At 45.2% G+C, this 26,707-nt stretch overlaps 2 protein-coding genes across 7 annotated transcripts in view; both read left to right on the forward strand.

The window, feature by feature from the left end:
* The first annotated feature begins 2,956 nt into the window (after positions 1-2,956).
* Positions 2,957-26,707, forward strand: part of RABGEF1 (RAB guanine nucleotide exchange factor 1) — an 87,531-nt gene continuing 63,780 nt past the window's right edge. For 5 of the 6 annotated variants that reach the window (XM_060122325.1, XM_060122326.1, XM_060122327.1 and 2 more), the window contains exons 1-4: positions 2,957-3,259; positions 5,691-5,860; positions 8,996-9,174; positions 9,614-9,986. In XM_060122325.1, coding sequence (XP_059978308.1) covers positions 3,116-3,259; positions 5,691-5,860; positions 8,996-9,174; positions 9,614-9,986 — 866 coding nt within the window. In that variant the 5' untranslated portion in view covers positions 2,957-3,115. Of the gene's footprint in view, positions 3,260-5,690; positions 5,861-8,995; positions 9,175-9,613; positions 9,987-25,569; positions 25,691-26,707 lie in introns of those variants that run through there. The other variant, XM_060122332.1, reaches the window with a different exon arrangement.
* Positions 23,128-23,681, forward strand: LOC132505481 (large ribosomal subunit protein eL31-like). Its single transcript, XM_060123587.1, has one exon. It carries the CDS (start codon positions 23,135-23,137, stop codon positions 23,648-23,650), a length of 516 nt encoding a protein of 171 aa, XP_059979570.1. The 5' UTR covers positions 23,128-23,134; the 3' UTR covers positions 23,651-23,681.

Raw genomic sequence — 26,707 nt, forward strand, 5'->3', positions numbered from 1 at the left:
ACTTTTATGATTGAAAGGGTAGACAGAAAACTAGAGTCACTAAATTGATAGAAAACAGGACATGTGCTAGTGTCCCTTGTTATCTCTTCATGTTGGAGTTTTGAGGAATTCTTATTTTCTTTGTGCTTAACTCTGTTTTCTAGATTCGGCATGAATTACTTTAAGTAAAAAAGTGAAAAACAATGAGAGTTTTTTAGAAAAGAGAAATCGAAATTGAACCGGCCTAATCTTAGAGATAAAATTGGGGGTCTAGAGTAGTGCTGTAACTTATCCAAGCCTACCATCTAGTGAGACTTAACGTGGACTTTCAGTTCATTTATTTTCTGGTAAGTCTCATTTAGCTACTTCTTTTGATGAAAAATTAGTAATGTTAATAATCTGAAGACTTGGCTATTGGTTGTTCTTCACAAATGAGTAAATGAGACTTGAATTAGAAATGAAGCTGTGCTGAGATCTATTGAAAGTCAACCCTCGACACAAAGGTTTGTTCAAAAAAAAACAAAAAAGAAGAAGAAGAAAAATTTTAAAAAAAACAAGAAATGAAGCTGAGTATTAGCTATTAGGACATTTAGATGGAGCACATTTGGAAAGATCACAATGCACTTAGAACTGATCTATTTCTCTTGTGTAGGGGTTGGTAAACTACAGCCATTGGGTCAAATCTGACCACACCATTTATGTCTTACAACATAATTTATGACATAACCTATGACATCACTTATGTCTTGTGTATGGCAGCTTTTCTTCAACAGTAGCAGAATTGAGTAGAGACAAAGACTGTGGCCTGCTAAGCTAAAAATATTTACTCTCTGGCCCTTTACAGGGACTTCCCTGGCAGTTCAGTGGTTAAGACTCCACGCTTCCACTTGAGGGGTCATGGGTTCAATCCCCGGTTGGGGAACTAAGATCCCACATGCCACGCAGCATGGCCTTAAAAAAAGAAAAAAAAAAAAACGTTTTCAGACCCCTACTCTTATAGATTATTTTCATTCTATATTGCCTCAGGATATTTTAATGTTTCACCAAAGGACTCTTAGCTGGCAGTTCCAAACAAATGTCAGAACAAATATTAGCAGCTAGGAAGCCCCCAAATGGCAAGTTGTTTTTCTCTGATACTTTTTTACTGCCTCAGAGAAGCAGGCCACTCCCAGCCTCAAATACAAGGCAGTTTCTAAGTGGGTGTGGGTACCTGGGGGAAGAAAGGCTGTGGAATGGTGGAGAGGCCCCAAGAGATGAGGACACTAAGAGATAGGGTACTTCTTGTCAGGGTACAGGGGATTATATTTCCAGCTAAATTATTTTTCCACTTGATGGAATCATATTGAATAATAGATATTTAAACTGTGAAGTGCTTAAACCTGAACTGATAGACCAGTGGGAATGCCACACAAATGGACCATGGGGATGGGAGGGAAAATTGGGGATGTGTCTCCAAGATACTCACCCAGCCACCAGTGGGGTTTGACCATAATGCTTCCAGAGGTGACTGGAACAAGAGCTCCCTTAGAGACACAAGGGATGAGAGAGTAATAGGCAGCAGTTGGTAGGACAACTGTGGACGCTGAAACCACATAAATAAAACACTATTTTCATTGAATTCTGGATGTGAGTTATTTTTTTAAATTAGTTTTTATTAGAGTAGAGTTGATTTACAGTGTTGTGTTAGTTTGTGCTGTTGGATGTGAGTTATTTTTGCATCTATATTTTATGTTATTTGTTTTTATTATAATTAAGTAATAAATGAAAAACAACATTCATCAAAAGCTTACCTATAAAGAGCTTGGGGTGAGAGCACTTTTGGGGCCCATATCATCTTGCACAGTGAAAACATCCATGGTTACCAGTGTGTACTCCAAACCAAAGAGCCCCCCCCCACAAATGTTCTGCTCTGAATAACACCCCTAGGACCTCTCACAACTTGAGGGGAGCCCCTTCCCACCAGCCCAGCATGATGGCATCCTGGAATTCCCTACCTCTATGATACCAATAGCGGTTCTAATCTTCTAGGACTCAGTTTCCTTTTCTGTCACAACAATGTGAGATTCAAATGAGGAACTGGGTGTAAAAATGGTTTGAAGAGCTAAAACCTTGGCCCCCTAGGAGAGTCTCTGAGCTGACCCTGTCATGCCAGGGGACACAGCATCCGAGGCTGCCGACAGATGTGTTGGACAAGGCTGGACTCTGCCTCAGCAGCCTGTGAGCTTCTTTGGACAGGGCCTGTTTCCATCTGTGTCTCCAGGTGCCCAGCAGAAGAACTGACACATAGAGGGTGGAGAGTCACTGTCATTCTTAATTGAACTCAACTGCCCCTATTTTGAGTTTCCTTTTTCGGACTGCTGCTTGAGTCAATCAGGAAAGACTGGAGACCCAGGTTTTACCCTTGTGGTTAGAGGAGAGCCAGCCTCTGTCGCAGTGCTGCCCTTCCTCTCCTACAACCTCAGTGACCTCAGCCGTCCTCCCTCACAATCCTCCAGGAAAGGATGCTCAGGCTCTCCATTGAGGTGAGCTGGTCCTCCCAGATTTCCCTGGCCTTCGACGCCCAGGGATGCACAGGACCCGTTGCCCTGGAAACGTACGAACGATTAAGTCACTCGCCCTCCCTCGTCTCAGGTTTCTAGGTGTTGACCTGGACGCGGGAGCCACTCCCCAAGCCTATAATAAGGCCTGGCTTAGAGGTGGGGGCCTCGCGCGCACCCAGCGCGCCGAGCCAGTGTTAGCTGGCTGGAGAGGGCGCGCCTGCTGGCCAGAGGGCCAATCAGAGCAGGGCAGGCCAGCCGGTCCGGCTCCCGGTGGCCACTTAGACGCTGGCTGAAAGCATTGCCTGCTCTGCGATTGGGCGAGCTTCCTGCCAATCAGGGGAGGAAGCCAGCAGGGGTTCGGCCAATAACGGGAGGCGACCGGGTCAGGCCGGTCGCCCTGCGGTCGTCAGGGTGGTCGGCGAGCCCGTCGGCGCTGAGGGAGCGACGGCCCTCTGGCCCGCGCGCGCTGCGCTCTCCGCCCCTCCGGCCCCGCCCGTCGGCCGCGCCGCGTCATGCCAGGCGCTGCTGGGTGCTAGTACCCGGGCCGCCGCCCTCCCGCCCGCCTGAAGCCGCGCCCACTGCCCAGAGCCAGAGGGATGGTGGTAGTCACGGGGCGGGAGCCAGACAGCCGTCGCCCGGACGGTGCCATGTCCAGCTCCGACGCCGAAGACGACTTTCTGGAGCCGGCCACCCCGACAGCCACGCAGGCGGGGCACGCACTGCCTCTCCTGCCGCAGGAGGTACCTGGACCGAGGGCGTGCGGGGGTGCGGGAAGGGGCGCGGGGGGAGGAGCCGGTGCCAGGCAGAGCTGACCTTGGGATGTGAGCAGCGCTGCCGCGCTGAGGCAGGGGTGGGGGTCGGGCCGAGGGCGGCGCCAGAGGAGCCGTGCTCCCCTGCCCACCCCGCTCCCACCCACCACCCGACCCCACCCCACCCCCGAAATGCACCAGGTGTGTCTTCCCTGCCCCAGGCGGCACCTGGCCCTCCCATCCCCCTCCTTCCAGGATTCACTGCCAGCAGGGTTGGTACTCCCATCCCTATGTCCCACCTTACCTACTGGAGGAGGGAGGGTAGGCCGTGGGAAGGGGCCCTTGGAGCCCCAAGAGATGATAGTGTCTCCTAGAGAATCCAAGAGGAGGCCTCAGTGGTTGCCCAAACCCAGTCTCCAGCTGCCCAGAGAGTGGGGCTACGGGCTGTGTGCAGATAAGAAGCAGGCCAGTTAATAGATGTGGCCTCACTCACCTGACACCTCCATGGCTTTCCCTCCTAGCTGCTGTGCTGTGATGCACAGTGGCTTCCACTGGTCTTACTTAACGCATGTGACACTATCACACGAACACCTGAAATGACCCTCAAGAGAAGGGAAAGGAGGGAAGGTGGGGCTCTGCTGGGCAGTGAAGACAGAGGCTAGGAGGTAGGGGCTAAGGTAGTGGCAGACATGACCTGTGGAGTCCTAGGTGAAGAGACTGAGACCCAGAGGGGCACGATGGGGCTGGGTGAGGCTCTCTGGGAACTGTAGTGTCCTCTTTGGTTACGAACCAGTACTCTAAACATCGTGGGGCAGTTGTGGAAATGGGCAAATCTCCAGAAGGACTCTTTGTAATTGGAAAAAAAAAAAAAAAAAGAAGGGAACTGTTGGAGACCCAGGGTGCCATTTTTTGTGCACTGTCACTGGTGAGACGGTGTGGCTTGAGGAAAAAAGCACAGGACCCGGAGACCATAGGCCAGCACTCCAGTGCCAGCTCTTTCACAAATTACATGGCTCCATGTGAGTAATGTGAAGTATTATTATCTCCAAATAATATTGGGGTCCTTGGTATGCACATAAAATAGTTTTAGAGGAGCTAGCTATAGAATAAGCAGAAGGCGTTTCCTGTCCTCTGGGTGCAGAAGAGTAACAGTACCTACATTCACAGAACTGTAAGTGCCCGTCCGTTTCATTCATCCATTCATTCAGTGCATATTTGGGGCTTTACTATGAGCCAGGCACTGCACAAGACACGGGGCAACTTTGATGTAACGTATTTGTATCCTACTTTATTTCACAAAGGATTTGAAAGTTGGGGGAAAGGACTGTCTAGATAAATACACATAGACTTTCACAGAGCCAGAGAGATGTCGTAATATTGAAAAGTATGCACTGGGATAAAATTTTAGTTAATCTGCAGGAGGTTTGTGGGAAAATTAGGGAGAACTGGCCTCATTTCTTTCAAAACCACAAACAGTGAAAGAGATTTAAAAAAATAAATAAAGGTCCTGAGCATTTTAGGGAGACCCTAGAGCTTCTCAGGGCAAATGTAGGTACCATCATTCCCTGCCCTTGCCTCCAGAACTGTAGCTGGACTGGGCACTAATCTCCCTGCACAGATTAAGGAAAGAAGTGGAGAGGTACAGAGGATGAGGAGTGGATGCCTGGCATTATTCAACAAACATCTGTGGGCCCTGCTCTGGGTGGCCTCAGGATAGGTGAACAAGATGCTGTTCCTGCCCTCGGGAAACTTGGGCAATAATAATGACCGATAGCACAAAGCTCCCGTTGTGCAGAGCTCTGTTATACAGGAGAACGTGGGCTACAGTGAAGGCACAATGGCTGGAGTGTTCAGTGAACCCTGTCTTGGGGCAGGCAAAGGACAACAGAGCAGAAATGCTCACGGAGTACGGGACCTTGAATAGAAGCTCTCAGAATGAGTGGATGCTGCTAACCGATATGGCGCCTTGGTGTGAATTAGCAAAAGGGTGTACAGCTGGGCTGGCAGACCCCGCTCACGCAGGTGCCCCTGTGCAGTGAACAGCGCACACTGCCAGATGGGGCCATTGCATTTGCTGGATGGACAGAGGGAGGGTGGCAGGAGCGCTGGGGACGGAGAAGACAGCATGAGCAAGGGCACAAAGGTGGGGAGTTCAGGAAGTGGAAGGAGGACAGTAAAGGCTTTGAACTCTAGAGCAGAGATTGTAGGACTGCGGTGCAGAGACCTGATTTAAGAGCTGTGGGAGGATGGGGAGGACTTGGTAATTGATGAATGCAGGGAAAGGGAGGGGAGAGAAGAGGTCAGAAAGATGCCTGGGTTTGGGCCTCGGGTGGCGCTCATCAGACCCAGGAAGGCGGCAGACGGGGCAGCCCCGGCTTGCCTCCCCACCGTGGGACTAAAAGTGCCGGTGATTCCTCCCCAGTTCCCTGAGGTTGTCCCCCTTAACATCGGAGGGGCTCACTTCACCACACGCCTGTCCACCTTGCGGCGCTACGAGGACACCATGCTGGCGGCCATGTTCAGCGGGCGGCACTACATCCCCACGGATGCCGAGGGCCGCTACTTCATTGATCGGGACGGTGCGCACTTCGGGTACGTTCCTCCCTCTGCCATCAACTGCAGGGTCCTAGCAAGTGAGCAGCCCGGGCTTGGGCATGGGACTTTGATGTCTTCCATAACACCTAGAAGAGGAGATAACCTGCTGGTGGAATTTAATAAATGTGCATATTGCATTGGATCAGAATTCTTAGTTTCTTTCCCAGAGGAGGCAAGGACAGCCGGAGAAATCCCAGGTGACACACATTGGCTGGATGTGATGAAACTGATTCTCTGCTATGCAAATTAAGACTGGGAAGTTGTCATCCCTGTGGAATAGGTGTGACCGCACCGAGAGGCAGGGGAGTTCCAACACAGCTTCTGGGAGAAGACCCTCAGATCCAGATTCTGGGGCTCGGCATCGCTGTTAGGGAGAAACATGGGGTGTGGCAGTGGTTCCCAAACTTCTTTCAATAGTTTGAAACAAATAAATAGGACAAAAAAAGGTGAGGGAAGGGCCAACATAGGGTTGCCATCCTGTAATTTTGCCAAGTCTTTAAAAAAAAAAAACACCTTCAGGGACTTCCCTGGCGGTTCAGTGGTTGCTTCCACTGCAGAGGGCACAGGTTCAATTCCTGGTGGGGGAGCTAAGATCCTGCGTACCGCACCGTGCAGCCAAAAAAAAAAAAAACCCCCAAAAACGAAACAACAACAGCAAAAACACACACACAAAAACCCCACTTTCAATTGTTACTGTCATTTTAACAGTAAAACATGGAACAACACAATCTCAAAAAAAGATAGCCCTTCCCAAGAGAGGACTTCTGACAACCTTACAGATAAACAATTTAAAGACTTTATGTTTTGGTTTCCTTGTTTGTGAAATGAGAAGTAATTATAGCTGCCTTGCAGGCCTGTCATGTGGATTAAATAAAGAGGCTTGGTGTGACCCCTGGCCAGGTCCTTTCAGAGTATGTGGCTGAAACTCTTTGCCCCATCCGTCTAACTTTGGAGATGACTGGAGAACTAACATGGTCTTTGACCGTGAACAAAAGGAGACCCTCCAACCACTACGTCTCTGTGCCGGCCTCCAAGTAGGATTGCCCACACTGGGAGAAGGGTCATTTTCACCCTCAGAAAGGAGCCTCGTCAAATAATTTGCTCTGAAGCATCTGGGTTTCCCCATTGGGCGGTCAGCTGCCTCCAGTGCTGAGAAAACAAAGTGTCACATCGCTCTGCAGAGCTATAAAAAGATTTTTGTTTGCAGGCTGTTTGGGAGAGGAAAGTGCTCGGCCCGGCTGGCAGCTCCCACAGCACTCTTCACTGGGCCTTGCCCGCGGTTATGTTTTTCAGGACTCACCAAGATTTGCTTACGATCCTAGAGGACTGATTTTCGAAGGAGTGACGGGGAAGGGGAACCCGGTGTGGCCCTAGGCTGATGCGCCCATACGCAGGTGGCCACAGCTGGAGAGTGGCAGGGCCAGGCAAGGGCATGGCAGCAAGCAGGATATTGTGGTGTTTATCCTCAGGCTGCTGGACTCCAGTGGCCTAAGATTCATCAGCAGCCTGTGGAGCTGTTGAAAGATTCAGATAAAATAAAATAGGGATTTAGGGCATTTCTCTGCGGGTGAGCTCACGTAGCCCCAGCAGCCACCATGGAGGCTGCCTGGGCCTCCACCTGGGGCACTTTCCCGTTGTGATCAGTGCACAGCGGCTTGGACTGGAGTCTGGACCACTGTGGGTGTGGATTTGGAGTCCCCCGTGTCTGCATCTGGCTGGCTGTGGCTCCTTTAGCAAGGGTGTTCCTTAAGCTCTCTGAGCCCCACTTTTTCCTCATTTATAAAACGGACGTAAGAAAGCACTTACCCCATGTCGTTGGAAGGATTAAATGGGATAACTCCTGAATAGTGACTGACACAGATTAGTACTTGGTGAGTGTTGGCTGGTGTTGCTTCATGGTCATAGACTCGCTACTGAGGTAACAGCTTGGTCTTGGGGTTTACTGATACATCCTCACAGAAAAGCCCTTCCCACACCTACCAGTGATGGGTCTGATTACTTTCAGCCCTAAAGAATCTGAAGAGAGAATTAAAAGAACTGCATTGTTATTTTAAGAAGGTGCAGTATGTGATTTTTTGTTCACTCCTGAAGCCAGTTTATTCAGGTGTCAGGGTTAGGCATTCCTCTTCTCCGTATAGCTACAGAATGATACTGATGGCAAGGATCTGTGGGGAGTGCAGAACTCTTCCACGTGGCTGGTGGGAATAAAATGCTACAACCACTTTGTCAAACAGGCACTTATGACCGAACAGTTCTCCTCCTGATGTTTACCCAAGAGGAATCGGTGCCTGAGTCCACAAGAAGTTTACAGGGAATGTTTATCACAGCTTTACTCTTATGAGACCCCAACTGGAAACAATTCGAATGTCCATCAACGGGAGAATGGGTAAATAGTTTATAGTGTATCCATACAACGGTATGCTACTTAGCGATAAAATGAAGGAAACTTCTGCTACACATGATGACGTAGGGAATCAATCTCAAAGACGCTAGGTTGAGGGGAAGAAGCCAGGCACAAAAGAGAACATACTGTGTGATTCCACTTACATGCATTTCAAGAAGAGGCAAAACTAATCTTTGTTGATAGAATTAGAAGTTAGAGTGGTTGTCTCTGTAGTGATTGGCTGGGAAGAGGCACAGGGAAACTTTAATTAGGTGGACATGTTCTATATCTTGATGTATGTGGTGGTTGTGTGGGTATATTCATACGTGAAAAAGTAATTGGCCTGTACAATTAAGATGTGTACCTTTATTGGCTATTATCTGTACCTCAATTCAAAATATAATTAAGGGGCTAGATATCATATCTTCCCATTTTTCCTGTATATACTTAACAATTATAATAATAATGATACAATAACAACTACTAACACTTAGTGAGGGCTTGCTCTGTGCCAGGTATTTTCTAAGCACTTTTTATGTATTAACTTATTTAATCCCCTCATAACATTATGGGGTAATTTTCTTATTTTCCCCCATTTTACAGAGGAGAAAGGGCACAGAGAGGTTAAGTTCACTTACCCAAGGTTACACAGCTGGCCATCTGGGTCCAGATCCTGTGCTCTAACCACTGGGTGGCACTGTCCGGATCCATTTACTCCTTCTCACCAACCCTCTTTCCTTCCTGCTCAGAGATGTGCTGAATTTCCTGCGCTCGGGGGACCTGCCGCCCCGGGAGCGCGTGCGGGCCGTGTACAAAGAGGCCCAGTACTATGCCATCGGGCCTCTCCTGGAGCAGCTGGAGAACATGCAGCCACTGAAGGGGGAGAAAGTGCGCCAAGCGTTTCTGGGACTCATGCCCTATTACAAAGGTGAGGGGCTCACTGTGCGGGGCAGTCGGGGTGTGAGGAGGGAGGGTAGCGAGGCATCTGTCAGTGCTGAGGTCTCCACCAGAACAAGTGGGTCATGGCTCGCCAAGACACCTGTCCTACTCAAGATGGGAGAGGATCCTGCTTCCCTTCCTGCAGCCCTCCCAGTCCCGCAGGAAGATTCAGATGAAATAGGGACCACCTTGCCTGCAACGTCATCAAATCGCATTTCAGAAGGGTGGTACTCATCCCATCCCCTTTGTTTCCTTTTGCCCTGCAGAACCACGATTCCTGTTTAAGTTTGTGCCCTTCATGGGCCCAGAGTCCCTTCCCCAGGGATCTGTCTCTTCCCTCTTGGGTCCACTGTCACTGGGGCTCTCTCTGTGCCCCGCCCCCCTCCCCACCCCCGTCCCACTGATGGGTGACGTGTTCACCCCCGCAGACCATTTGGAGCGGATTGTGGAGATTGCCCGGCTGCGCGCCGTCCAGCGGAAGGCCCGCTTTGCCAAGCTCAAGGTCTGTGTCTTCAAGGAGGAGATGCCCATCACCCCCTACGAGTGTCCGCTTCTCAGCTCCCTGCGCTTTGAACGGAGCGAGAGTGACGGACAGCTCTTCGAGCACCACTGCGAAGTGGATGTGTCTTTCGGGCCCTGGGAGGCCGTGGCTGACGTTTATGACCTGTTGCACTGCCTGGTCACGGACCTCTCGGCCCAGGGCCTCACCGTGGACCACCAGTGCATCGGGGTGTGTGACAAGCACCTCATCAACCACTACTACTGCAAGCGCCCCATCTATGAGTTCAAGATCACATGGTGGTGAGTAGCCCTGGCAGGGAGCAGAGTCCTGTCAGGGAGGGTGTCCGTTCCCCTTGGCAGCTCTGGGAGCAAGGTCCCTGGAAGGGCTGCTGGCTGCCCCAGAACCTGCTGAGGTGAGGACGGGTCCTGAGGCACAACTCCAGGCGGACGGAGGTGCAGCCCCAGTCTCCTTGGCTGTACCTTGGGGCCAGGTTCAGGGCTGGTGGCCCACGAGGACTTGGTGCCTGCGCTCACCTGGCCTTTCCTCGAGGCACGGCAGTCTCTGCCTGAGGCTTATGGGGTCCGGCTAGCGAGGGCTTGACCAGGAAGTCCAGAGAGGTTTTGTCACTTTCTTGATCTTGCAAGAGAGTTTCTGCCCTTTTTAGAGCCACGTTACCAAACTCACGTAGGCATAACCACTCCTCCATCCTGTTCAAGAGTCCCTTCCTTGTGCTCAGTGTATCAGTATGAATGTGAAACATGATGGGGGATTTACCCAAGGAGCCACCTAGAGCCCCTGGCTGAAGAAGGAACATTTTCTCTCCCTCTTCCCTCAACAGTAGCCCCACGCTTTGTTTTAGGATGTGGACTCTTTTCCTCCCAAAACATATTCTTCACCACCTTTTGGAGATGTAACCATAGTTGCCAAAGCCATGCACCAGGTTGGCCTTAGAAAAGCACAATGTTTACAGCCCTGCCTCAGGGCCTTGGCTTCTCCTACCTTCCACTAACCTTCCTTGCTTGAAGGGTTATCTTCTCATGGGGCTGGAATGCACATTTCAGGGACTCCTTTTGAAGATTCCCTAAGTCAAGCAGGCAAGATGCCTAGTTGTTGTGTTATCTTTGAGATGTAACATCCTTTCTAGAGGCTCAGAATACATCCTTGACCGCTATTCCATGTTAGGATCCAATTTGTGGTGAACCTCCTTGGATGGGAACCCCTGTTGCTTTTTCCTGCCAACGTTCTCCTTCTCGGAGATTGTCTGTCTTGGGGAAGGAAAGAGAGGGCCGGAGGAGAGGCGCAGCTATCCCAGGAGCTGTGGGAAGAGAGCAGCAGACCTCCGTTATGTTTGCCTCTGCACAATTCAGAGAGAAAAAGATCCACCAGCTTCTGTTCACTGCGTTTCCTTCTCGCGCTGTCTGCAGCCTGGGGCAGCCAGTCGGGGTGTGGGCCTGCGCCCCCTAGAGGAAATGCTCTGCAGCGCCAGTCACTGGAACGGGGACGTTCCCTTGCTGCGTGCAGGGCTTCTCCCTGTAATCGTGATTGAACTTGACTGCTCCTGGGTGTTGTTGTAGGGAGATTTTTTTTCTGTCAGCCTCATCGGTCTCAGTCTTACAAGACCAGATTGGCGAGGAGGGTAGTGGGGGAGCTGAGGAAGAGAAGGCCAAGCCCTGGGGCCTTGGCTGAACTCCTTCACGGGGCAGGGACCCCTTGGCCCCTGTATGGGAAGATTCCAGGGCATGGTCCCCCGCTCCTACACTGTATTCTTATGTGCGTGGAGCAGGTGTCCAGGCTGACATCTAAGGGGGTGGTCCAGTCAGTGGTTCAGGTTCTGAGATAACATGTTCTCTCCTTGTTCTCATCCGCAAACGGCTTGTCGCTTTTCCGGAGCTGATGTCCCTGCTTGGATCTTACCCCGACAGCACGGCTCTTGCCTTGTCCTCAGAGAAGGGTCTTTCATTTAAGTTGCCCAGATCGGCAAATAGATTGAACGCTAATACAGGTTCGTTTTTTGACAGACACTGAGGCAGGCTCTTCAGGAGGGAGCCAGTGTGAGGAGAGAGCAGATAGGTAAGCCCAGTGCCCGCAGTGATCCGACCTCGGCCCCTTCTCTTGCCTTCCCTGGCCCAGAGCATCACAGCACTCGGTTACTGAGAGTCCATACACATAAGACAGGGAGGGACTGGTTCACGCAAGCTCAAGTCAGCTCAAAATCAGGCCCTGAAGACTTGCTTGGGGCTTCAGGGACGCTGGATAGGAACGCTGTCCCTGCGCCTCTTGCTGGAGCCCCTCCATTCCTCTGCCCCCGTGTTGTCCTCGCGGAGGTGCTCTGTGCCGTCGTGGGGGGACAGGGCTGTGGCCAGTAGCCCAGGCAGAGCAGGGACACTGGCGGCCAGCTTAGAGCTCCTTCTACATGGAGTAAAAGAATTCGGTGGCCCTGTTTGGCCGTCGTCTGTTGAGAAGCCAAGGCCAGGCTGCGAAGCACTCTTGGATGTGGAGGGTTTGTGGTGATCGCCTCCAAATAAAAGTCATATCTGAGGAAGTGACTTCTCCTAGTTGGGTCCCTTTTCAGCTGTCAGTGGCCAAGCCCAGAACATAAGAAGCGTTGGGTAAGGAAGGAGGGCTCCAAAGGACGGCTGCTTCTCCCAGATTGAAAGGAAGTCTGTCTTCATGGAATTCTTGTGTGTAACGTCCTTGGGTCAAACCAAGGGGCCTGCCTTTGGAGCTTCCCTTATGTTTGACTTTGGGTACCTTTTCTCCCAGGTGCTCCATTCACTGGTTGGGAAGGTGAAAGTTATAGGAAATAGGACCGCATGGTGCAATGCTAGCTGCAATTCAGTAAGAATGAAAAACTTAACTGCAGCTAAGTTTGAAAAGATTGAAACAAAACCACAGTGAAACCCAGCACACCATCCCAGGTGGGGGAATTCTTTGGGTAACGCTCTAAATAGAAGACATAGAGGAATCGTCACCATCCTTATTCTACCTCTGGTGAATTCAGCAGGCTGTCCAGCGCTTATCACGTGGAAAGCAGTCGACTGTGCTCTGAAAATTTCTGTTCTTTCTCTCTGGGGCTTGGGATGTTCTGGGAGCTGTCTGAGCCTTGTGCCTCAGGCTGCTCAGGTGATATAATCTTCCTGTTCTGGGTTGCTCCTTGGAGGACTAGGAAATTGACATCTGCAAGCCACAGAGTGGGGTGAGCCTCACTGTGTGATCTTGGTCTAAGTTGGATCCTGAAATGGTTAAGACAAGTAACAACAACAAAACAAAAACCACTCACACTAATCATTTTGATCCCAGTTAGAATTTCAGATATCATCCTTCTGCATACTTCTGTCTGTATTTGATTGTGCTACAAGTGATTAAGCTTTCTCGGGTACCATTTTGCTGGGGCTCTTTCATGAAGGTGGCGCGCCTGCCTCGTGATCCTTAAAAGAGGGAGGCTTTATTCATCAGAAGCCAGAGTGTTGGGAACTGGGGTGGGAGAGGCACTTTTTGGAATTCTGGAAGAAACATACATGTATACATATGTTAATTGGAGGAAGGGCGGGCTGGCAGAGGGTCAGAGGAGGTGGGAACAGAGACGGGGAGGAGGGATAGGCAGTTGCCTCTGGGAGTGGGAGGTCACGGGGTGGTCGGTCGTCTTCCTTCTGTACAGTGTGGGCTTTGTGTACACAAGATAACGCTGCCTGTGTTTGTTCATTTCCTGTCTGTGAGCGCTTTGGTGCATGGAGCCTCAGTACCCTCACCTGGCATTAAAGTCAAGAATTAGAACCTGGGTGCCGTGCCTTTCTTGTTTAGAGACTTACTCTCCTCCCTCCTCCGCCCTCCACGCTGCCAGCAAATATGTGTTGATTTCTGCTTAAAACGTGGTATGTTTGGGGATGCCATACTGAATCAAACAGGCTCTTCCCTGAGACATGCGGCTGAGCTTCCGCCCTGACCTGAAGTTAAAGGGAGACGGGCCCCTGGAGGTTCCTCTGCAGGGAACCTCCTGCAGAGGAGGTTCCTCACCTGCTCTCCGTCCCGGCAGGCGTACTCACCTGTGCCCCCAGATTTCTGGGGTTTATAGGCAGTGCTGGCCATTCGTTCACGACCCTCAGCTTCCTCACTTGACCATTCTGTCTTTTAGGAAGTGGGTTCACCTGATCCCTTACTGAAGACCCAGTGTTCCAGTAGCTGAAAGCCCTGTACATCTTTTCTCCTCTCCTGGCCCTATACCTCCAAGGCACACTCCAGTACCTCAGTAGGGGTCCCAGGGAGGCACCAGCATGGGCAACCTCTGCTCCGTGTTCCTTCATCTCCATGATGCTGGGATTGGCTGAGGCCAGCAATCCTTATAGGTATGAGAGTTGGAATACATTGGGTTGGCCAAAAAATTAGTTCGGGATTTTCCATAAGATGGTACACAAACCCGAACGAGCTTTTTGGCCAACCCAGTAATAAACAGATTCAAGGTCCAGAGGCACCATGTGAGTGTCTGTCCGTGCAGCCGCCTGGAGCGGTCAAGGTGAAACTGGCAACTTGGTCCACACAGTGAGGGCAGGGCAGGTTTTTCAAACACTTTGGCTTCAGAAGATGCTGCATTACATGTGCAAGATCCCAAGAGGCCAGCAGAGGAACGGCAGCTCTGGTCGTAGCTGACAGAGAAGCCGCTTCAAGCTGCAGGTAGGTGCCCATGTGCAGCGGAGGCCAGCCAAAACCCAGAGCTTCCCAGAGCAGACACAGAAAGGGACAGTCTTCTCTTACAGCGGCTGACTGGCGTGCCAGAAGAGGAAACTGAACTCCTGCTCACGCTTTTGCCAACCATGTGCCTTTACATCCCACCCGTTCAAAGTGGAAAGTAACACAGAGACTCCTTGGGACCTTACGTCTGTCTCCGTGCCTGACTTGCACTTGGAGTCATTTGTATTAGTCAGGAGGGAAAAAATCACACGGTAATTTGAATAATATATATCTTTAATATAAATAGCTATTAATTATAGGAAGATTGGAGTAATGAGGGATTGGCTAATAAAGAGTAGAGATAACTATAAAGAATATAGGAGTAGCAGATGTAAGAAGCAGCCCCTAGGGCAGAGATAGAGCATCCAAGGACGAGTACCCCTGTCCCCCCAGAGCTCATACCCAGACCTTTTTTGGAGAAGGCGTGACCATGGCTCACCGAACAGTAGAGAAGTCATGGGGGAACTTGCTGGAAACCCACCCTCTGGGATGCTGGAAAAATCCGTTCCTTGGGAGGTGTCTTGCCAGAGGCCCTCCACGGCAAAACCACCCCAGGGGAGTGCCGGGGAAAGCTGTGGGCCTCTTTGTGCTGCTGACTACCCTGCATGGCAGGAGCTGGGTGCTGGAGCTGTGTGAGCTGTGAGCAAGCACACCTGAGCCAGAAAGGAAACATCTCCCTCCTTGCAGTGTCTCACCAATGCCCTCTACTAACAAAGAATCATATCATGTTAGTCGGCAAAGGCAAAAAATACTCCTAAGTCCCAACCCAATTTTTGCGGAGGCAACGAAGGATGAATATGGGACTAAAAGGCAGTCAGTACCTGGCACATCATCTACATGTGCTGATGACTCCGCAGATGTATACTCCTGTCCAGGCTTCCTGCCTCAGCTTCGAATTATACACCCAATAACCTGCCAAATATTGCCACTTCAATATCTGTTAGCCATCTCAAACTTAATACATCCAGATGGAATTCCTGATCTCCCCTCCCACCCCAAACATCCTCATTCCACCTCCTCCCTCTCAGGAAGTGGCACCACCATGCACCCAGTCAACAAAAACCTGCATCACCTTTCACTCCCCTCCTTCACCTTCCCCTTCTCCTTGCGATCCATCACCAAGTACTTGAATACATCTTCAAGCTGTATCGAGTTTTCACAGATTTGCTTGTTTGACTCACCATCATCTTTCATCCTGAGTTACTACAAAGGCCTCCTGGCTTAATTTGGCTCTCAATTACCCCGACTAACCTATTCTCCAGAATAGTCTTTTGAAACGGTTGATTAGATCCTGCACTATGCTGACTTAAAACCCTTTGCTTTTTTCTTTTTTTAATTAATTTTTATTGGAGTAGAGTTGATTTACAATGTTGTGTTAGTTTCGGGTGTACAGCAAAGTGGATCAGTCATACATATACATATATCCACTCTTTTAAAAATTCTTCTCCCATATAGGCCATTACAGAGTATTGAGTAGAGTTCCCTGTGCTATACATTAGGTCCTTATTATCTATTTTATATATAGTAGTGTGTATATGTCAGTCCCAATCTCCCAATTTATCCCTTCCCCCATGGTAACCATAAGTTTGTTTTCTACATCTGTGACTCTGTTTCTGTTTTGTAAATAAGTTCAAACCCTTGGCTTTTAAAATGAAATTGGAAAGGCTAACCATGTTTGATCTGGTTCCTGCCAACCCTTCCAGCCCCAACACACCACCCTGCTCCTTGTTTCCCATCCTCCACCCTGGCCTTCTTTCAGTTCCTGCCTCAGCTTTTTGTGATTGACATTTCCTCTGCCTGGGATGCCCTTCCCCCCACCCTTCTCATTTATGGCTGGCTCCTTTTCATATTTTATGTTCCAGCTCAAATGTTACATACTCAGTGAGACCTTCTCTGACCATGCCATCTCAAGCATACTCCCTCCCATTACCATCTATCACGTCACCCTATTTCTTTATAGCCTTTATTACCAATAGTAGTTGTTTGTTATGTCTCTATTTTCTTTCAAATAAGCCCCTCGAGGGCATAGATTTTGACTCTGTTGTTCACACCTATATCCCAATGCTTGGAACAGTCAGTGCCTGGAAAAGAGGTGCTCATAGTCAAGATCTGTTCAACAATCTGTCCAGTATATGGACAGGAGACCACTTGGAGCATCTTAGTATTACCATGGCCTGTGATTAAAGTCAGTGGGAAACTGCAAAAGGCCAATCCAGGCAGGATTACTAATGGGCCAGACCTTTCGTGAGTGAAAGTTTGGGTCACCCCACCAGGTAAAGAGATTGAGTATGGAGATTAAGTTTGATATAAGGAGATGCATATGGGTGCCAAGTTGACAGGGGGTGGAGTTATGAGAGCTAATTGTATGTGTCATCTTGATTGGGCCACAGTGCCCAAATATTTGGTCAAACATTATTCTGGATGTTTCTGTAAGGGTGTTTTTGGATGAGATTTACATTCAAATCAGTGGACTTGGAGTAAAGCAGATTACCCTCCATAATGTGGGTGGACCTCATCCAATCAGTTGAAGGCTTGAATAGAACAAAAGGCTCCCTCAGGCAGAGGGAATTCTGACAGCCGTCTGTCTTCAGACTTCACTGAAACACCAGCTCTTCCTGGTTCATCAGCAGACTGCCTTTGAACTTGAACTGTAATTCTTTCCTGAGCCTCCAGCCTGCCAGCCTCTCCCATCAGATTTTGGACCCACCAAGCCTCCACAGTCACATGGCCCAATCCCTTAAAATAATTATCTTCCTATATATACTGTATCTATCTATCTGTCTATCTTTCCCAGGATATGTTATCTCTATATATATATCGTTATTCTAGAAAGAGATTTAGATACATCCTAGGAGAATATATATGATGAAATGCAAAGGTAGCATACCACATGTTTTGCCACCTTACTATTTTCATTTAACGTTATCTTTTGGAGATCTGTTCCTTTCAGTTCATGTAGAGCTGCCCCTCCCCCCCTTTAAAAATTTGATAGTATTCCATTAAAAATATGTTCCACAAAACTATTTAAAAATAGTTTCTGCTGCCTTTTGAGATACACATGCCTCTAACTATTTATCAACAGATTAATAAGCCTTTCCCACATTTAAGCAAATACAGCCCTCAGCTCTCTTGTTCTTGATATGATAAAGACTACTTAGAAACGTTAAAAAAAAAAAAAAGGAAAAGTAAGATGGAGGTCTTGGGTTTTTTAGCTGATTGATTCTATAATGCTTATAGATTTGAGTCATGGTTGACCACAATATGGTTCAGCAAGAGAGAATGTACTCCTTTGCTTATGTGAATGATCTGTTTTCCTTGATTTTGGGTCCTATGGAAAATGGCTTAAGTTACGTGGTTCCTGGATTGCTTCTCACTTGGGAACTTGGCAATTTGATGAGCCCTTCTGCTGTCACTAATCTGATTTTCTCCCAGAGTCTATCCCTGCGGCTTTCCCCTGGGTTGCTTCATTCTTAGGCAGCCTTTATCTACTACTGCAGAGATTGCCTTTGCCAGAAAACCAGAGAAGAGAGAGCGTCACTTTCCTGAAAGCTAGAGAAGTCCTAGAAAGGAATTATGGGCAATCCTCACGCATTTGTTGAGGCCAGGGGAATGGCAGAGCTCACATGCCTATTCTTGGAGCCAAGGGATAGGGTCATCAATGGCTGAACTCTGTGGGCTAATAATGTAGGGAGGTGCGATTCCCCCAAAAGAAGCTAGGTAGACAAAAACCACACATCCTCTACTAGTTCTACAAAAGTGTATACTCTTTCTCTCTTCTGATAGGGACCTCTGTTTTCACTGGCAGACATTAGTCATAGCCACGTCTATGAGTTTAACACAGATCTCTAGCTGTTAATGGTTTCTTAAAGTCTTGCATTCTGCAAAAACCAACAAAAAAAATAATTTCCTCTGTGGGGTGAAGTAGGAGAAAAGGGGGAGAGGGTCAAGTTTTAACTCCTTTTCTCTTTAATGTATATATTAAATGGTTTGATATTAGTTTTTGATGAACTGATATGTGTCCTATCATATAGCAAGTAGAAAATTTAATTCTCCTTCTCTATGATAGTGATGTGATTTTACTATTACAAACCAGGCAAGTCTCATTAAGAAAGATTTGTTTCTTTTATATAACTGCTGCAAGAAAATGTTGCAACTGACAAGGGCTTATCTCCAAAATATACAAACAGCTCATACAACTCAACAACAAAAAATCAAACAACCCAATCAAAAATGGGCAGAAGACTTTAATAGACATTTCTCCAAAGAAGACATACAGGTGGCCAGTAGGTACATGAAAAGATGCTCAACATCACTAATTATTAGAGAAATGCAAATCAAAACTACAATGAGATACCACCTCACACCGGTCAGAGTGGCCATCATTAAAAAGTCTACAAATAACAAATGCTGGAGAGGGTGTGAAGAAAAGGGAACTCTCCTACACTGTTGGTGGGAATGTAACTTGGTGTGGCCACTATGGAGAATAGTATGTAGGTTCCTCAGAAAACTAAAAATAGAATTACCATATGTTCCAGCAGTTCCACTCTTGGGCATATACCTGGACAAAACTATAATTCAGAAAGAAACATGCACCCCTATGTTCAAGCAGCACTATTCACAATAGGCAAAACATGGAAACAACCTAAATGTCCATTGACAGATGAATGGATAAAGAAGATGTGGTACATATATACAATGGAATACTACTCAGCCATAAAAAAGAACAAAAAATGCCATTTACAGCAATATGGATGCAACTAGAGAGTATCATACTAAGTGAAGTAAGTAAGATAGAGAAAGACAAATACTATATGATATCACTTATATGTGGAATCTAAAATATGGTACAAATGAACTTACCTACAAAACAGAAACAGAGTCACAGACATAAAGATCAGACTTGTGGTTGCCAAGGGGCAGGGGGAGGGAAAAGGAAGGGAAGGACTGAGAATTTGGGGTTTGTAGATGCAAATATTTAGAATGGATAAACAGTCCTACTGTATAGCACAGGGAACTATATAATTGCTGCAAGAAATAATGGCTCAATGTTATATAAAGTCAAAATTCCTGTCTTAGTCACACATTATTAAAATTTGAAATGATAGGACAATTTGAACATGAAAATAAATAATTATAGCAATGGGTTATAACCCATTGAATAAATAAGAATCCATGAATTCATGTTGACACAAATGAATAAATAATTACATAAAAGAGGTAGAAAGGAAAGTTCTTAGAGTAAAATGTCAGCTAATAAATATAGAGAAAGAATGATGGGGTTAGAAAACCTCCATTTAGCAACCATCGTAATTATAACTGAATCATCATTAATCATCAAAGTATTTTCCTATAAATTACTAATTAATTATAAAGGTAAAAATAGTAACTTCACAGTGGAGACACCTGAAAGACTCCACCTTAATCATTAACCAAAGTTGTTAGCCAAAATGGGACAAACAGACATCATGCACATCACCTATCAATGCCTTGAGGAGAATACAACATTATGCCAGTGATTTTTCTGCCAAAAAATGAATAACCTGAATCTAATCATGAGAAAAAGTCGGAGAAACCCAAAGTGAAGAACATCTTTTAGAATGACCATCTTATACTTTACAAAAATGTCAAGATTATGAAAGACAAATTGAAATGGAAGAACTATTCCAGATTAAAGAAGGCTAAAGAGACATGGCAATTAAGTGATCCTGGGTTAGATTTGGGATCAGGAAAAACAATAGCTATAAGGGGCATTTTGGGGACAATTGAGAATTGAATAAAGGCTGTAGATTAAATAATGGAATTTTATCAATGTTAATTTTCCTGATTTTGATAATTTTGCTTTGGTTTTTCTCAGAGAATATCTTTATTCTTAGGAAATACACACTGAAATATGTCAGCATCAAGAACCATGATATTTGCAAGTTAAATTCTTTAGGAAGAAAGTGAGATAGAGAGGGTGCAAATGATAAAGAAAATGGGACAAATCTACAAGTTCAAGAAGCTCAAAAAACTCCACGTAAGATAAAGTCATAGGGCTTCCCTGGTGGCGCAGTGGTTGAGAGTCCGCCTGCCGATGCAGGGGACACGGGTTCGTGCCCCGGTCTGGGAAGATCCCACATGCCGCAGAGCGGCTGGGCCCGTGAGCCGTGGCCGCTGAGCCTGCGCGTCTGTGCTCCGCAACAGGAGAGCCCACAACAGTGAGAGGCCTGTGTACCGAAAAAAAAAAAAAAAAAAAGTCATAGAGACCCACAGCAAAACACATTGTAATCAAACTGTAGAAAGCCAAAGGAAAATACTATGGAAGCCAGAAGGGAGTCAGATGTCATATTTAAAGTGTTGAAATAAAAACCTGTCAACCAAGAATTCTGTATCTGGCAAAACTATTCAAGAATGAAGGAGAAATTAAGACATCGTTACTAGTAGACCTGCTCTGTGAGAAATGCTAAAACGACTTCTTTGGGCTGAAGAAAAAAGGACACCAGAAGAAGCCACATGGAGAAATAAGAACACCAGTAAAGATAAATACCTAGGTAAACGTAAAAGCATTATTGTACTAAAGGTTTATAACTCCTCTCTTTTCCCCTATGTGATTTAAAAGACATATATGCATAAAACATTAATTATAAACCTGTGCTGATAGGCACACAATTTATAGAGATGAAATCTGTGACAATAACAGGATAAAATGAGAGGGACATAGTTGTATTGGAAGCAGAGTATATACTATTTTAAATAAGTTGGTATTATTCAAACTAAGTTGTTATGAGTTCAAAATGTCAATTGTAATCCCAAAGGTAACCACTAAGAAAATAACGAAAAAAATGTACAGAAAATGAAAATGGTAGGCTACAGAAAAACAATTAAATACCAAATTATGAGGTAATGGAAGAATTGAGAAAAAAAATATAAGCTATATAGAAAACAAGAAGCAAAATGGCAGAAGTAAGTCATTATTTAGCAGCAATTACTTTATTTGGTTTGTTTGTTTGCTTTTTAATATAGTCAATCGTAGCAATTACTTTAAATGTAAATAGATTACACTCTCCAATTTAAAGTCAAAGATTGGCAGAACGTATTTCCCAAAAAGTTCCATCTATCTGCTCTCTATAAGAAATTCACCTTAGATACAAAAACACAAAGAGGCTGGAAGTAAAAGGATGGAAAAATATATTCCATGAAAACAGTAACCAAAGGAGAGTTGGGGAATGTAAAAAAAAAGTTGGACTTCCCAGGTGGCTTAGTGGTTAAGAATCCGCCTGCCAATGCAGGGGACATGGGTTCGAGCCCTGGTCCGGGAAGATCCCCCATGCCACGGAGCAACTAAGCCCGCGCGCCTACAGCCCGTGCTCCGCAACAAGAGAAGCCACCGCAGTGAGAAGCCTGCACACCGCAACGAAGAGTAGCCCCCGCTCACCGCAAGTAGAGAAAGCCCATGAGCAGCAATGAAGACCCAGTGCAGCCAAAAATTTAAAAATTAATAAGTAAATAATTTTTAAAAAAAAGGTTATAAGAGACAAGAAAGACATTATAGACTGAAAAAGATTTAATCCAACAAGATGATGTAACAATTATATGCATATATACACCTAATAACCAAGCACCAAATATATATGAAACAAAAAAAAAAGGCAGATTTAAAGGAGACATCAACAGTTTTACAATCAGAGTTGGAGACTTCACTATCCCGCTTTCAATAACGGATAGAACAACCAGAGACGAGATCAGTAAGGAAAGAGAGTACTTGAATGACACTATAATCCAATGAGACCTAACAGACATATATAGAATACTTCACCCAACAATAGTGGATACACACAGAACATTGTCCAGAATAGAACATATGTTGGGCCACAAAGAAAAGCCTTAGTAAATTTTGAAAGGTTGAAATCATACAAAGTATCTTTTCTAATCACAATGGAATGAAACTAGAATCAGTAACAGAGGGAAACTCACAAAAATGTATGCTTTTAACCAACGGTCAAAGAAGAAATCACAAGGGAAATTAAAAAATACTTTGAGACAAACGAAAATGAAAACACAACGTACAAAACCTTTGGAACAACGTGAAAGCAGTGCTCATTAGGAAATTTGTAGCCATAAACATCTACATTAAAAAAGAAGGATCTCAAAAAAAAAAAAAAAAAAGAAGGATCTCAAATCAATAACGTAACTGTACACCTTAAAGTAACTAGAAAAATGAAGAGCAAATTGAACCAAAGCTAGCAGAAGGCGGAAAGTAAAGATTAGAGTAGAGATAAATGGAATAGAGCATAGGAAAACAAGAGAATATAGAAAATCAATAAAACCAAAACTTGTTTTTTTTTTAAAGATCATCAAAATTGACAAGTCTTTAGCTAGATTGACTAAGAAAAAGAGAAAACAAATTGCTAAAATCAGAAATAAAAGAGGGGACATTACTACTGACATTACATAAGTGAAAAGGATTATGAGAATTCTATGAAAATATGTGCACCAACAAATTGAATAACTAAATGTAATGAACTAATTCCTAGACACATAAATCCTACCAAGTCTGAATCACAAAGAAATAGAAAATCTGAATATACTTATAACTAGTAAGGAGACTGAATCAGTAGTCAGAAGTTTCCCAACAAGTAAAAGCCCTGGACTTTATGGCTTTGCTGGTGAATTCTACCAAATGCTTAAACAACTAATATCAATCCTTCTCAAATTCTTCAGAAAGAAATTGAAAGTGGAGAGAATGCTTTCTAACTTATTCAGTGAGGCCAGCATTGCCCTAATACTGAGCCAGATAAAGACACTACAAGGAAACTACAGACCAATACTCCTTAAGAACATTAATATAAAAATCCTCCCTTTCCAACCCGGGACGGGCAGGATGGCTCCGGCAAAGAAGGGCGGTGAGAAGAAGAAGGGCCGGTCCGCCGTCAACAAGGTGGTGACCAGAGAATACACCAACAACATTCACAAGCGCATCCATGGAGTGGGTTTCAAGAAGCGTGCCCCTCAGGCACTCAAAGAAATCCGGAAGTCTGCCATGAAGAAGATGGGAACTCCATATGTATGCATTGACACCAGGATCAACAAAGCTGTCTGGGCCAAAGGAATAAGGAATGTCCTATACCATATCCGTGTGCGGTTGTCTAGAAAACGTAATGAAGATGAAGATTCACCAAACAAGCTCTATACGTTTGTTACCTATGTATCTGTCACCACTTTCAAAAATCTACAGACAGCTAATGTGGATGAGAACTAACTGTGCTTGTTCAATAAAGTTACAGAACCACCAAAAAAAAAAAAATTCCTCAACAAAATACTAACGAAGAATCCAGCAGCATATTAAAAAGGTTACATGCTGTGACCAAGTGGGATATATTCCCGGAATATACAATGATGGTTCAACATATGAAAATTGATCAAATGTTATTCACTATATTGAAAAAACTACCCAATCTTCTCAATTGATACAGAAAAAGCTTGTGACACAATTTAATACCCTTTCATGATAAAAACACTACAAAAAACTAGGAATATAGATATAAGAAAGCTACATATAAAAAACCCATAGCTAACATTGTACTCAGCAGTGAAAGATTAAAAGCTTATCTGCTAAAATAAGAAAGAAGACAAGGATAACTGTTTTTGCCAATTCTATTCAATGTAGTATTGGAAGTTCTACTTAGAGCAACTAGGCGAGAAAAGGAAAAGCCATCCAAACTGAAAAGGAAGGAGTAAAATTATCTGTTTGAAGCTGATATGATCTTATATGTAGAAAACCCTAAGGATTCCCCCCACCACACACACACACACAACCTGTTAGAAGCAATAGACGAATTGAGCAATGTAGTAGTACGGAATCAACACAGAAATCAGTTGCATTTCTAATAATGAACAATCCAAAGAGGAAATTAGGAAAAGAGTTCCACCTACAATGTCATCAAAAAGAATAAAATACTTAGGAATTAATTAAGGAGGTGAAAGACTTGTACACTGAAAACAGCAAAACCATTGCTGAAAGAAATGAAAGACGATGTAAATAAATGGAAAGACATCTCATGTAAATTGGTTTGTTGTTGAATTTTAGGAGTTCTCTATATATTCTGGATAACAGTCCCTTATCACAGATAGGTGATCTGCAAATATTTTTTTTCCTATTCTGTGAGTTGCCTTTATACTCTGTTGATTGTTGCCTTGGATGCACGAAAGTTTTTAATTTTGGTAAGTCCAATATGTCTATTTTTTTCTTTTATTACCTGTGCCTTTGGTGTCATATCTAAGAAATTATTGCCAAATCCAATGTTTTGAAGCTTTTCTCCCCCGTGCTTCCTTCTAAATTTTATCTTTTACATTTAGGTCTTTCATCCATTTTGAGTTAATTTTTTTACATGGTGTTGGGTAAGGGTCCAACTTCACTCCTTTGCATGTAAATTTTATATTATGTATATTTTACAATTAAAAATAAAGTTAAAAAATTAATACCCTTTGATTAGAAAAACACCCAGTAAACCAGGAATAGCAGGGAACTTCCTCAACATGATAAAGACCATGTATGAAAAACCCACTGGTAACATCATATCATGGTGAAAGACTGAAAGTTTTTTTCGCTAAGATTGGGAACAAGACAAGGATGTGTAGTTTAAGCACTTCTATTAGTATGTTTTCATTTCTCTCTGGTAGATTCATCTTACCTAACTTTTCTGCAGAATTTGACTCATCTGATCAATCCCTTGGCTTTCTCTCTCTCCTTAGCCTCCACATTACTCCTCTTTTATAGTTTTCCTCTTTTTTTTTTCTCTTTGATGGCTCTTTTTCTTTTGACACACTCCAGGATTTACTCTTAGCCCTCTTTTATCTTCACTTTTTCCAATGGGACTGATTTTTATAAGTTAATATACAAAACAACACATAAATTGAAATAAAGAATAATACAGTGAGTAGCCATATACCTATCACCCAGCTCAAGAACTAAAACATTGCCTGTTCAGTTGACTGTACCTTTGGTGCCCCTTTCCAATAGCCTTTACTGCCACCCCTTCTCCCAGAGGGAAGTGTGGTAGTTTGTTGCATTAATGGCCCCAATGAGTCAGACTTTGTCCTCACTTTTGCTAGTCCCCTCCCACTTTGACTTTGGAGTTTGCCCCTTACCTTTTGATCTCTTCTCCTTTCTCTCCTCAGTTCACTGCTACAGCTACACAAGTTGGCATCAGGAGGGCCTTTGCACTTGCTGTTCCCTGTGCCTAGAACACTCTTGCCCAAATACTTGCATAGTATTGTAGTATAGCTAGCTCCCTAACCCTTTGCTCTGGTCATCTTCTCAGCCAGGGCTTTCCTGTCCACCCTAAAACATCAAACTTCTTGGTTGCACTGGCTATCCCTCTCCCTTGCATTATTCTTTTCCATAGCAATGGTCACTATCCTATGTACTTTTGTAAATAATTTATTGTTTGGTGGCTCCTCCACCTCTTCCCTAGAATGTAAGCTTCTCAGCTTAGGTACTTTTTTTTTTTTTTTTTTAATAGTCTGGTATCCTCAGCCTAGCATACATTAGGTACTGTAGGGGAGGGAAAATAATTTTCCCTCTGCTCTTCTGAGTTCTTGGCTGAAACCCTTATAATAAAAGAGTAACAAAGAGGAAAACAAATAGAGATTTGTTAACATGTATACCTCACATATACATAGGAGATACCCAGGGAAAAGGCTTAGAATGCCAACTTAAATACCATTTTCCGGTGAAGACAAACAAGGAAAGGTGTCTGTTGGGGGGGTGGGGTGGGGGGAGGGTGGAGACCAGTTATGGAGGTGACCAGGGAAAGAAAACTAAACAAGCTAAGAAGTTTGTTATACAGGTTTAAGTCAGTGTCTTCTCCACTGATGAGTCTCTAGTGATTTATTAGAGTTGTCCTTTTCTTCCAGGTACAGAGGGGGAGACACTTTTACAAATAGCGATTTCCTTCCTAAATGTACGTTTCCCTTACAAAAGGTTAACTTCTAGTTTATTTTCAGGGCTTCTCTGTGTTTACTTTCTCAGAATAAGCCCTATGTCAAAGAGGCATATTTTGGGGTGGCATATTCTGCTACCTTCCAGCGTTTAGGAATAATTTGAGGAACAAATCAATCTCCATTTTGCAAATAACGAGCAGACTGAGATATTAGGCAAACTGTCCAAAATCACAGAGGCAGCATTTAGCAAACCTGGGATTCCAACCCAGGGCTCCCTCCCAGACACTGTACTATAGTATTTTCTTTTCTGTCTCTTATTTATTTATTTTCCAGTCGTGGCTGCGCTTTGTGCCATAGATGGCATCCAGAATAC

This window comes from Lagenorhynchus albirostris, chromosome 15 (genome assembly GCF_949774975.1).
Source record: "Lagenorhynchus albirostris chromosome 15, mLagAlb1.1, whole genome shotgun sequence".
Lineage (NCBI taxonomy): Eukaryota > Metazoa > Chordata > Mammalia > Artiodactyla > Delphinidae > Lagenorhynchus > Lagenorhynchus albirostris.